Source organism: Salarias fasciatus, chromosome 6, assembly GCF_902148845.1.
Source record: "Salarias fasciatus chromosome 6, fSalaFa1.1, whole genome shotgun sequence".
Classification (NCBI taxonomy): Eukaryota; Metazoa; Chordata; class Actinopteri; order Blenniiformes; family Blenniidae; genus Salarias; species Salarias fasciatus.
In genome coordinates this window covers 2,696,897-2,709,907 of record NC_043750.1, presented here as the reverse complement: position 1 = coordinate 2,709,907, position 13,011 = coordinate 2,696,897, and the positions used below count along the sequence as shown (strand labels likewise).

Genomic DNA, 13,011 nt, shown 5'->3' with positions numbered 1-13,011 from the left:
GTCTACTGATGCTGGGAATCTGTAGTACTTGTGCTGCTTGATCTGTCTGCTGCATTTGAACACTGTGGCCCACGAAATTCTCCTCTCTGGGTTGGAGTGCTGGGGGGGAATCCGTGGTGCAGGACCTCTCATGGTTCAGGTCATATTTAGCCGATAGGACTTTTTGTGTTGGTTTTGGTGACTATGTCTGTTCCTCTGCGCCCTGTCATATGGTGTTCCCCAGGGATGGATTCTTGGGCCCCTGCTTTTTTCCCTGTACATGCTCCCTCTGGGCACCATCTTAAGGAAACATGACATTGCTTTTATTGCTATGCTGATGACAGCCAGATCTACTTACCGCTAAATAAGCGTGATCCTCAGGCTATCAAACCTCTTTCAGACTGCATAAATGAAATCAAAGCATGGATGGCACCGAATTTTCTCACCTCAATCAAAGTAAATGTGAGGTTATGTTTTTGGCCCCAGTTCACCACACGTCCTCCTCCACTGACCTGGGTTTTCTGGGGCCGTTAGAGAAGCCCTTGTTTCCAACTTGGGGGTCAAAATGGACCCGGAGCTTAAACTGGATCAACAAATCAGTGCCGAGGTTAAGTCTAGTTTTTTCCAGCTAAGACAACTGGCCAAAATTAAACATTTTCTGTCGACCCAACAATTTGAAACGGTGATCCATGCATTCATTACAACCAGACTTGAGTACTGTAACTCACTGTAGGTTGGTGTGAGTCAGAATGTGCTCGGCCGCTTACAGAGTCCAGAACTCTGCGGCTCGACTCCTCGCTGGAACAAGCAAACATGACAGATCTCACCTGTAGTAGCATCTCCACTGGCTTCCAGTGGCTTTTACAGCTGATTTTAAAATCCTCTTATTTACTTTCAAATGTTTGCGCGGTACGGCTCCTTCCCATGTCACTGACCTGATTCACCCGTATGCCCCGCCTCCATCTTTAAGATCAAGTCAGTGTTAAAAGCAACAAGCTGGACAGGATCCTCTCTGAGAAGGATATTAACAGTAGTGCAGACTCTTTTCATGAACATATCAAAAACACGATAGAACCTTTTACAAAAAGGGGACAAGGAAAGAAAGCAAAAGCTTCCCTGCCACGGCTGAACTCAGAATGCCGAAGTCAAATGAAAGTGCAGGACGTTTTACTGAAGAACTTTTTAAAATCCGGCCGAACTACTGACCGTTAAAGTTCACTGCAGCAAGAAATAAAACTACTCCGACAATATGGAAGGCTAAAGCAAACTTCTTTATAACAGTCTTGGAAGGAGCGAGGGTGATGGGAAAAAGCTTTGGCAAAACATTAATAAATTAACAGGCAATCAGATTAGACAGAATAACAATGATTTGGAACTCATTATTAATAACCAACTAGTAAAAAGCCCAGATACCCTAGCCTCTAAACTCAATATCTTCTTCTTAAAATCTGTAGAAGATATTTCAAAAGTTTCTCCCCCCGACAGCGGCGCTGGCCCCGGTGGCCTCGGGAAGGGGAGGGGGTGTTCTGCTGGTGGTGGTAGCTGGGGGGTTGATGCCACAGGTGAAGGACCAGTGTTTGATATTCGACCTATCACAGAGGGTGAAGTAGTCGACATCACTGGCTCTTTAAGTAACTCTAAGGCCAAGGATATACATGGTATTGATACCATGTTATTGAAAACTCATAAAGACTCCTTTTCTGGTCCCATCACCCACCTAATTAATCTGTCCACATGCAATGCTGTAGTGGCATGGAAAATGGCCATATTAATCCTATCTTTAAAAGAATACTCCGAAGATTTTGGACCCATGCCCTATCCCGATCATTTACAGAGTGAGATAAGCTCATAAATACCTTTTTTGTGTCCGTTCGTCCAGTGCCTGGCTAACAGCTGTTAGCATCGTAGTTAGCTTAGCTCAACTACGGCAGTTGACGAGGAGACAGAGCCAGACTGAGAAAGTGGACAAAATCCTCCTTCCAGTGGTCCAGGGACGGCGTGTTAGCACGTGAAGTAAATCCGAATGGTTATAAAACATTTTAAAAGACGTGTTTTCTTTTCAATCCCTTAAAATAGTGTTTTGATACACAGACCTGCACAAGCAGGAAGGATATACCGGCGCCCAGCGGCTGCTATGCTTCTATCTACTGCTGTGCTCCAGTATATCCTTCCCCGGAGCGCTGCGCATGCTCAGGTTTGTGTGGATCAAAACGTTATTTTAACGGATTGAAAAGAAAACGTCTTTTAAAATGCTTTATAACCACTCGGATTTACTTCACGTGCTAATACGACGTCCCCTGGACCACTGGAAGGAGGATTTTGTCCACTTTCGTCAGTCTGGCTCTGTCTCCTCTTCACCTGCGGTAGTTGAGCTAAGCTAACTACGATGCTAACAGCTGGGAGCCTGCGGCTGGACGAACGGACACAACAAAGGTATTTATGAGCTTATCTAACTCTGTAAATGATAGGGATAGGGTGTGGGTCCAAAACTTCAGAGTATTCCTTTAAGTCAGAGACAGGACAGATATGAACAACTATAGACCTGTTAACATCCTTCCTGCTACCTCCACAGTGATAGAGAAATGGGAATTAGCCAAACTCACGGACCGCCTAAATCTGGACGATACTCCGTTACACCCTGCACAATTTGGTTTTCGGAAACATCATTCTACAGAGACAGCTATTAATCTTTTTTTTTAGAAAAAACAGGCACTTTCTGGATAGAACACCATTGGTTGGAGCAGTATTCCTAGACTTGAAAAGGGCATTTGACACGGTGAATCATACAGTCCTGATAGACAAACTTTCTCTTTTAATTTGTCAGAAAAGGCAATCATGTGGATAAAATCCTATTGAGCGGACAGGAAACAGTGTGTGGCTGTTGAAGGGATTAAATCCCCACACCTTACCTTAAGTGTAAAATGGGGGTCCCGCAATGGTCGATACTTGGGCCAATATTATTCTCGCTCTGTATTAACGATATGCCACTTGCATGCAAAAACACTCATATACAATTATATGCAGACGATGCTGTAATATTAACATCAGCTAAATCAATTCACAGATTGCCCACATTCTTACAACAGAACTAACTCACATCCACGACTGGCTCAAGAAATCGTGTCCCAGTCTGAACATCAAAAAAACCGTCTGCATGTATTTTTCGAAGAAACCAAAGGTCATAACCCACTCCGGTATTTTCCTAGGAGGAGAGGAACTCGGACTTGTAAACGAGTTCAAGCACCTAGGAGTCACTCTGGACTCTACCCTGTCCTTCAAGAATCACGTAAGTAAGATTTCGAAAACAATGAAATTCAATCTTGCGAATTTTAAAGCAATTAGGTCATCATTAACTACAGAGGCAGCCAGAGGTTTTATGCATGCAATGGTTTTCTCTCATTTTGAATACGGGTTCACTAATGGGGCGTTCACACCGGACGCGTCGCGGGCGTCGTCGACGCTTGGGACGCCTCGAAGCTGACGCTTGTGACGCTTCGAGCACGACGCTGACACCAGGTGGTCACAAAGCTCACGACGCTCGCGGAGGCTGATTTCTGTTTCCAGCTATGGCGGATCGCATCAGCAGAGCGGCTCGGCTTTATTTGTTAATTAAAGCTAGACCGCGTCGTCATCGGAAAAGTGGCTATTGGCTGCTCTGCTCCTTTCTGCTCTGACTGCAGCAGGGGGCGCTGCTGAGACTGACCGCTGTGAGAGCTTTGGGATGGGGGAGGGGCTCACGGCACCCGCTGCTCATTGACGACAGCAACGAGACGTCCTGCCACGTCTCCAGAGCACCAGAGAAGGTCGCTAGGTTTGTCGCTAGTCGCTTTTGACAAAAAAAAGTCGCCAAGAGGCTTTGGAAAGTCGCCAGATTTAGCGAGAAAGTCGTCAAGTTGGCAGCACTGGCTGGCCCGCATCGGTCCTCGGATCACTCGTAGTGACGTAGCACCGGAGGGATCGTCTCTGATTGGTTGACGCCCAGCGGCAGCGCGTCGAAAGTTCAGTTTTCCCAACTCTCAAAAAGCGACGCTCACGACGCTCCTGACGCCGGGGACGCGCGTCGTGGGCGTCGACGCTTGAAACGCTCGAAAGTCGATGCTACTGACGACGCTCCTGACGCGCTGCCCCGCCGCCCGTCCACCATAGACTTTGCATAGAAAAGCGCCGCTCACGACGCGTCCGGTGTGAACGCACCATAACTGGTCCTTTACTCCCAAAACTGTGCTCGGTCAGGTGGGGTCGTTATACAAAAGAGCAATAAAAATACTAGATGAAACACCAGTAACGCATCATCATTGTCATATACTTAAAAAATATGGTCTTCTTAGTTTTGACAACTTCACAACTTTTAAATATGCCTGTGCAACATTCAGGATCTTGAGAGGTTTAGCACCGCCCCCACTGTCTGCTTATGTTAGACAGAATGACAATGTCAGCCATACAACCAGGGCAACCGACAGAGGGGACGGTGTAACTCCACCCAGACGCTCCTCACAGGGCAGACAGTGCTGTCGGTCGCAGGCAGTCGCATTTGGAACACCTTACCTGTCTTTATAACGGACTGTACTACATATGCCACATTCAGAAAGACCTAAAGAAGTGGCTGCTAAGAAAACAAAACTGCAATCATGATCTCTGATAACAAGAACAGCAAAACAAGAACAGAACTTCTTTTTATAATACTTGTATTTTCTTCCTTTAACCTGTTTGTTTTTATATTTTAGCTGGGGCACTACCAATGGAAATTAGCTTGGTAGCTCGAATTGGGAACATTTACATTTATTTTTCTTAAAGTGTGTATGAATGTACAATGTCCCTGTATCAAATAAACTAAACTGAAATTGAAATCAGAAGATCAGTTGCAGGCTTGGTGGGGGCCGTGGCTCTCCGTCACTGCTGCACGGCCGTGGAACCAGCTGCCTTTGGAGATTAGACAGGCTGAGTCACTAAATGCTTTTAAATCTCTTTTTGAAAACATCTTTCTTCACTGGCTTTTAATTAAGGCCTGATTCCTCGTCTGCGGTCACTGCGGGGCGGCGCGGGGCGGGGCGGCGGGGCGGGGCTGCAGCGGCTGTCCAGGCGTCCCTCTGTCACAGCGCGGTCTGCGTGAGCGGGTTGTCCGCGGCAACGGGCTGCTAGTGTGTCTGAAGTAACTCCAGAGGCGTTTCGGGAGCGAAAGGATGTTTATTCCCAAGAGCAGCATCCAGAACCGAGCGTCAGCATCGGCAGCCAAAACACAACACAATGCGGCTTCCGTAGCTCCGGCATAGACCTGTAGATATAGAGCTCTAGATATAGACCTATAGCTATAGATCTCTAGATATAGACCTGTAGATATAGACCTGTAGATATACCTGTAGCTATAGATCTCTAGATATACATGTAGATATAGACCTGTAGCTATAGATCTCTAGATATAGACCTGTAATATAGACCTGTAGATATAGAGCTCTAGATATAGACCTATAGATAGACCTGTAGATATAGACCTGTAGATATAGACCTGTAGCTATAGATCTCTAGATATAGACCTGTAGATATAGACCTGTAGATATAGACCTGTAGATATAGAGCTCTAGATATAGACCTAGATAGACCTATAGATATAGACCTGTAGATATAGACCTGTAGATATAGAGCTCTAGATAGACCTATAGATAGACCTGTAGATATAGACCTATAGATATAGACCTGTAGATATAGATCTCTAGATATAGACCTGTAGATATAGACCTATAGATATAGACCTATAGATATAGACCTGTAGATATAGATCTCTAGATATAGACCTGTAGATATAGACCTGTAATATAGAGCTCTAGATATAGACCTGTAGATAGACCTATAGATATAGACCTGTAGATATAGAGCTCTAGATATAGACCTGTATATAGACCTGTAGATATAGACCTGTAGATATAGATCTCTAGATATAGACATGTAGATATAGACCTGTAGCTATAGATCTCTAGATATAGACCTGTAGATATAGACCTGTAGATATAGAGCTCTAGATATAGACCTATAGATACCTGTAGATATAGACCTGTAGATATAGACATGTAGATAGAGACCTGTAGCTATAGATCTCTAGATATAGACCTATAGATAGACCTGTAGATATAGATCTCTAGATATAGATCTCTAGATATAGACCTGTAGATATAGACCTATAGATATAGACCTTAGATATAGACCTATAGATAGACCTGTAGATATAGACCTATAGATATAGACCTGTAGATATAGATCTCTAGATATAGACCTGTAGATATAGATCTCTAGATATAGACCTGTAGATATAGACCTATAGATAGACCTGTAGATATAGACCTGTAGATATAGACCTGTAGATATAGATCTCTAGATATAGACCTGTAGATATAGACCGGTAGATATAGACCTGTAGATAGACCTATAGATATAGACCTGTAGATAGACCTGTAGATATAGACCTGTAGATATAGAGCTCTAGATATAGACCTGTAGATAGACCTATAGATAGACCTGTAGATATAGAGCTCTAGATATAGACCTGTAGATATAGAGCTCTAGATAGACCTGTAGATAGACCTATAGATATAGACCTGTAGATATAGACCTGTAGATATAGAGCTCTAGATATAGAGCTCTAGATATAGAGCTCTAGATATAGACCTATAGATAGACCTGTAGATATAGACCTGTAGATATAGATCTCTAGATATAGATCTCTAGATATAGACCTGTAGATATAGACCTATAGATATAGACCTGTAGATATAGATCTCTAGATATAGACCTATAGATATAGATCTCTAGATATAGACCTATAGATATAGATCTCTAGATATAGACCTACAGATATAGGTATCTAGACACGTCCGCTCCTCTCAACTGCGCCGAATAGTAAATTCAAACGGAACATATATCTGCATATATGACAACGAGGCGCTGTCTTCACTGCTTCCAGTGGGACGTCGCTCCAAGCCGAGTGGAAAAACAGACGGAGCCCTGAACGCCTCTGGACACCGGTCTGGAGCTCAGCGCTGCACAGGAAGCCTGGTGGACACGAGGGTGTGTTTATTCATGCGTTGGTTTCATACGGGACGCCGCCCACAGCTACCGGCCTCAAGTCCGCGCAGAAAAAATAGACTTGATTTCTATTAGAAATGTTCGTGCGGACTTGAACGGAGTGTGAACGCACTGATCTGGTGCATGCAGCTCTGACTTCTCTGAAGAAAACCATAGCAGAACCGGGCAGAAACCAGGCAGAAACGGGCAGAACCGGGAAGAACCGGGCAGAACCGGGCAGAACCGGCAGAACCGGGCAGAACCGGGCAGAACCAGGCAGAACCGGGCAGAACCGGGCAGAACCGGGCAGAACCGGGCAGAAACAGGCAGAACCGGGCAGAACCGGGCAGAACCAGCAGAACCGGGCAGAACCGGGCAGAACCAGAAACCGGGCAGAACCGGGCAGAACCGGGCAGAACCAGGCAGAACCGGGAATAACCGGGCCCGCACAGCCGCGTATGTGTGAATGAGGCTAATGATGTTCTTATTAAGGCTGGGCAATTTTATCGATTCTGTGATATAAATCGATATTTTTCTTCGCCAGAAAGTATCGATCTTTCAGCCGCAAGTATCGATAGATTAAGTCTCATTCAAATCCCGCTTGTTCCGTCCGGCACTCTGCTCGCTGCCCCCTCCCCCTGCTCAGTCTGCTTTGCAGGAAGAGCAATTAGGTCAGCCAGCCACTGGTCGCTGTAGCACTTAGTAAGTTACCCACAGAAGAAGAAAGAGCAAGAAGGATCAAGAAAATGGCAGAGAATTTAACTCCAGCGCCGCCGTGTCTTAAATCAGATGTGTGGGAGCACTTTGGTCTTAAAAAGAAAAGAAAGTGTTGATTTGGACAAAAATTTTGCGGTTTGCAAGCTGTGTCACACAAAAGTCAAATACTCAGGAAATACAACGAACCTACAGGCGCACCTCACACGTCACCAGTGAGTTAAATGTGTTCAAATGGCACGTTGTTACTATTGAATTATTGGCTGTTTTAAGAGTAACCAAGGTACTATGTTTACTAACTGGGTGGCTAAGGGATACCCTCAGAAGTTAAATGTGAAGTTAAAAAAAAACTGTAAAAGAAACTGTTCAGAACAGGCCACTTGCTGCAATTTTCAATGTGCACTGGAATGCTGTTGCACTTTATTCACCTCACAAAGGCTTGCAAGCCACAGTTTGCACTGTTAAATAAAAAATAAATTTTCTTGCCACGTCTTTGATTCCCTTTGTGCAGCATTTGCAAGCTGCAGACTCTCTGCCAAGTCAGAGCCATATGTTGTGTATTTGATGCATTCTTTTTCAGTTCGGTTAATCAATCCAAGTCAACGGAACAGTAACAAGATGTCACCAAAATCACACTTTCCCCGGAAAATCTTGCAGAAAATGATGTTAGTTTAACAAATCGTATCAAGTTGCATCGAATCGTATTGAATCATATCGTTGGCCGAAAATTGTAATATATATCATACTGAATAGCTGAATATCGTGTATCGTATCGTCAAATGAGTGTATCGCTACAGCCAGACGTCTTCTTTAAACCTGTAAACACTATTACACTGTCTGATACCAAAGTGAAACCACGCCAACGTGTCCAGTAAGCGGTTCATGTCTTTACCCACAAGCCCTGAAAACGTTCTGCCTGGCTGTGAAGGTTCTGGTTCACTGAGGGTTTTCAAGCCGGACCGTTGAGACGGAGATGTGATCCGGGCTTCCTTATACGGTCATGCCCAGACTCGCCCAGGCTTCTCTGTGCCTGGTGTGTGTGTGTGTGTGTGTGTGTGTGTGTGTGTGTGTGTGGTGTGTGTGTGTGTGTGTTGGTGTTAGATCCAGAGAACATGGCTCCCAGAAAATGTTTATTTGGCTTTCCTGAAGATGAAATCTTCCAGGAAGCAGTAGAAATTATTTCTTTTTCCGGGTCAGAAGAAGACAAGTCCTCCAGTCTCTGTCTGCCAGCGGCGTTTTGCTGATTTGGCCCAGTACGAAGCTGGATTTGCCGTCAAGCTGCACTTGAACGCCGAGCCATTCCCACGGTACACGGTGGTGTTGATGAGCCCGCAGAGCAAGCGGTGAGTCAGAACTTCTCAGTGTCCTGCTTTTATTTTGTGTTGGCTATAAAAGTTATTTTAGGTGGTAAGGCAGGGCGCTCCACGAAATCATCAGCTGACAGGGGAATGGCGCAAAAAAGTTAGAATCACCACCACAAGCAAAATCATAGAAAAAAGAGATAACCATCAATAATAATAATAACGGTAATAAATCAAAAAGAAAAGCTATGATACAGGGCTGCGCCTGCTGTGGACGGTGGAGGATCAGGGCTTACAGGAGATGTAAAAAAATGCAGCGTGTAATATATATCTTATATCTTATAAGTTACGTTTTGGCCGGTCTTTCCCCCCAGAGTCAAAATGTTAATTTCGGACCTTGATTACCTCCGTCAGCTCACATTCAGTTCCATTAGCACCAGTATACCAGTTATCTCCACTTCCGTACCGGCAAAGTGGGTTTGACCAATCACAGCGAGTGGAATGCGCACATGGATGAGACTCGGATGGAGTCAACTGAACAGAGCGTTTTCGGAGGAGGAAAAACAAGGAAGCGGCGCAGTAAAAGACACAGATCTAAGAAGCTTTCAGTGCCGGTTATCCTGTAAAGGCCCTCTAGGGGGGGCTAGAAATTAAATACGAATGAGCAAAACCGGCCGATCAACGTCCCCTTTGAAGACCGAGCTAGCGCTGCTTCCTACTCTACATTTAGCTTCCCAGAATTCACTGCACCGTTCTCCAGGGCGCTGCTCTGGGTTCAGGCTGCAGCTCAGCTTCTCCCGACCCTGACTTCCTGGATCTCTGAGAGAAACAGGAAGAAGCCACTCTCTGCCCGCCCATCCAGCAGGTCCGGCTCCGAGGCTTCCTCCTCACTCCGTGACTTTCACCAGACGTTCGATTCCTCTTTAAATCTGAGCGAAGCCTCATTTCTGACGTCTCCATCCAAACGCCTGAAAACGGCCTTCATGAAGTCTGACTCCAGACAGACCGGCCGCTTCATTCTCCCTTTAAAACCGAACTTTATGTCAATCAGGCGACTTCATTCTGCTCCTTCTGCGCATGCTCCGCTGGGATGACGAAGAATTCCAAGATGGCGGCCCGCGGTCCGACTCGTATGGAGAATGATGGTTTAATTAACGGCAGTTTGAGAAGAATTAGATATGATGAAAAGAGTGAGGGCGACCGCAAAACATCCCAAATGTTTTCAAAGTTGATCGAGCAACAAAGAAGAGAAAATCGCTGTTTACTTCCGGGAGACGTCAGCACGTCACGGCCGCCCCGTCCAATCAGAACGCTTCACAGACTTCCACGTCAGAGGTTCAGTCCCTCGTTTTTCCCAAGATCAGGAATATTATTCTGAATTGCTTGGTTCAGAATAAACCCACTCCGAATCAGAACCTCCTGGAACCACATAGTGATTCTGAGCGCTCTGATTCATACAGACTGACATCCGGGTCCGTCGCCTGTAGCAACCAGTGCAAAGGGGAACGCCGCCGTCTCCCGCTCGCTTAGAGTAAAGACGTGCAATACGAGGGAAGAGCTAAGATGGTTAACAGTCGTTGTGCGGTCGGCTGCACCAACAACAAAAGGAAAAGTCCTACTCTGTCATTTCATACGATGCTGGGTGAGAGTACGGAACCAGAGCGGCGCCGACTGTGGCTGCAAGCTGCAAACCCTGTCCTCCTCTTCCTCCTCGTCCTCCTGCACTGTCTCCTCCTCTAACCTGGGCTGTATGGAGACGCTGACCGAGCGTCCTCTTTTTCCCGGACATGTCCACTTTTTACGTCCTGTCCGGGGCGTCCGGCGGGTTTTTAAATTCAGGAAAATGTCCTGTGTTCACTGTTTTTTACAGCACAACACGTGAACGTAAACTGACGGCGCTTTGTTCACAATACTATGATACCAGATTACTTTGGTGCAGGAGGGAATTACACACACACACACACACACACACACACACACACACACAGCGCCGCTTCACAGATGAATTGCTAAGAAAATTCCCACATGCCGTCATACTCGTCAGCAGGGAGTCTGAAGGGACACTTTAACAACCCACAACGTCCAGTTTTGTCTATATCGGTCCAAACTGTCCCCAGAAAGCTGGTCGTAGGGCGTGTAGGCCATCTATAGCCGGCAAGACCTTCCACACACTGAACAAATAACTCCTAACGAACCGCGTGAGGCTGCTGCTTTCCCCCTGGAGCCGAGTCTCGGACGGTTGCTATGGGCGGTCACGTGACCTGCGATGCGACTCGGTCTGCATGACCTTCAACCCCGACCCTGACCCGGGCCCTTCCAGTGCTCGGCGCTGGGAACATGACATCAGCCACATGCTGGCATTCTGACATCCAGACCACTGACAACCCCAGAGCAGCTCCCCGTGACTGGTACCAAGGAGGACACCAGCACCACGGGGACCAGGAGAGCCGTAACACCGGGGATCGGGTTCTACAGCCGTGCCGAAGAGGACGCGGGCCGGTGAATAAATAACGTTAACAATAAGTGTAAAGCCTCCACGGAGCAGAAGACCGTCCCCCGCCCCCCCTCCAGTGCGTCGGACTCGTACCGCTCGCAGGCGCCGCGTCCCGGAGCCGGTCTCCCGCGGCGAGCTGCACCCGGGGCCGGCGGCGGGCGGCGCTGTCCCGCAGCCGGCGCTCAGCGGCGCCCCGGGCCATCTTCAGCTCCAGCAGGTGCAGCTCGTCCTCTTCAGGGCCTTGTTCTCTCTCTGACACTGGGACATCTGCAGGCTCACCAGCGCGTAGTCGTCGTCCACCAGCTTGCAGATCTCCGCCACCGCCAGCGTTCGCCAGGACCTCCATGATGGAGGCCAGCTGGGTCTGGAAGGCCAGGCGGCCGGACATGGCTCCGGCGGCTCGGTCCGGCGGCTCGCTCCGGGTCTACAGAGAGCGTCTCCCTCGGCTTCGGGACCGCGCGGAGGAAACGGTCGCCGCTCCAGACACACCGCGGACAGGAGGAGCGGGAACTGACCGCTAACTAGCTAACGGGCTAACGACGCTGCTCCCCAGCCTCCAGAGCTGCGAACACGTGACGTCACTTCCTCTCCCCGACCGGAAGAGGATGTTCCCGCAGGATCGCTCTGGACCAGATACTTGGACCCGTGCCCGGTGCAGAGGACCTGACTGTTCATCGGAACCAGAACCAGACGGTCCACTCGGTTCCTCAGACTGCCTCGCCTCTCACTTCCTCTGGAGGAATTAAACTCTTTCCGTTCAAGCATCTCTACTGGTGAAGACGAGGAAACGGCCAGCATAAAAGCTCTAGTTTTGAGTCACTGGTTGGAACGTTGACGGTTAAACGGTTTAAAATAAGTGGTTTCTCACATCCGGACTCCGGTGGCTCCACATCCCAACATCCTCATTGAAAAGAACTGGAGGCTTGAGATTCTCTTGAAAGTCGATGTGAGCCAGAGTCCGATCAAGCTGTGTAATTCCCAACAAACAAATTTAGCTTTTCTGGGAAAATGATATTTCCCACAGTCCCACCTCATAGCTCAACTCGTCTGGAATAGCAGGTAGTAAAATAAACACAGAAAATCTGTGTATTTAAGAAAATGCTATGAGGGGCTTTATTCTCTGTGACCGACTGGTTGGATGAGAGACGACAGTGTTAAGGACTTTCAATACTTTCCCAATAAGTTTAATCTGAATCGTCCCGGGTCAGAATTTACTGAAGTATTGTGGCGTCAAGCGGGCGACTGAAGTAGAAACGCTAGGCGTTCCGCTGCTCTGCGCTCAACCAGGGCCTTATGGGCCCAACAAGCACTGCGGAACGTCACTCTAGTGCCGGCTGGCCAGGCCGAGGCCACGCCCCCAGCCACCCCCGAGTCACGCACAACAGGAGATCAGAATGACAATCACAATCACGTATTAATGGCACACAACAACGAGCTGGTGGGATTTGTGTTCCGGTGCAGAACTTAATG

At 47.3% G+C, this 13,011-nt stretch overlaps 1 protein-coding gene across 1 annotated transcript in view; it reads right to left on the bottom strand.

Annotated features, from left to right (window-relative positions):
* LOC115391104 (E3 SUMO-protein ligase EGR2-like) overlaps positions 1 to 11,929 on the bottom strand; it is a 43,501-nt gene extending 31,572 nt beyond the window's left edge. The window contains exon 1 of the mRNA XM_030095208.1: positions 11,635 to 11,929. Coding sequence (XP_029951068.1) covers positions 11,635 to 11,929 — 295 coding nt within the window. The remainder of the gene's footprint in view (positions 1 to 11,634) is intronic.
* Positions 11,930 to 13,011: the final 1,082 nt, after the last annotated feature.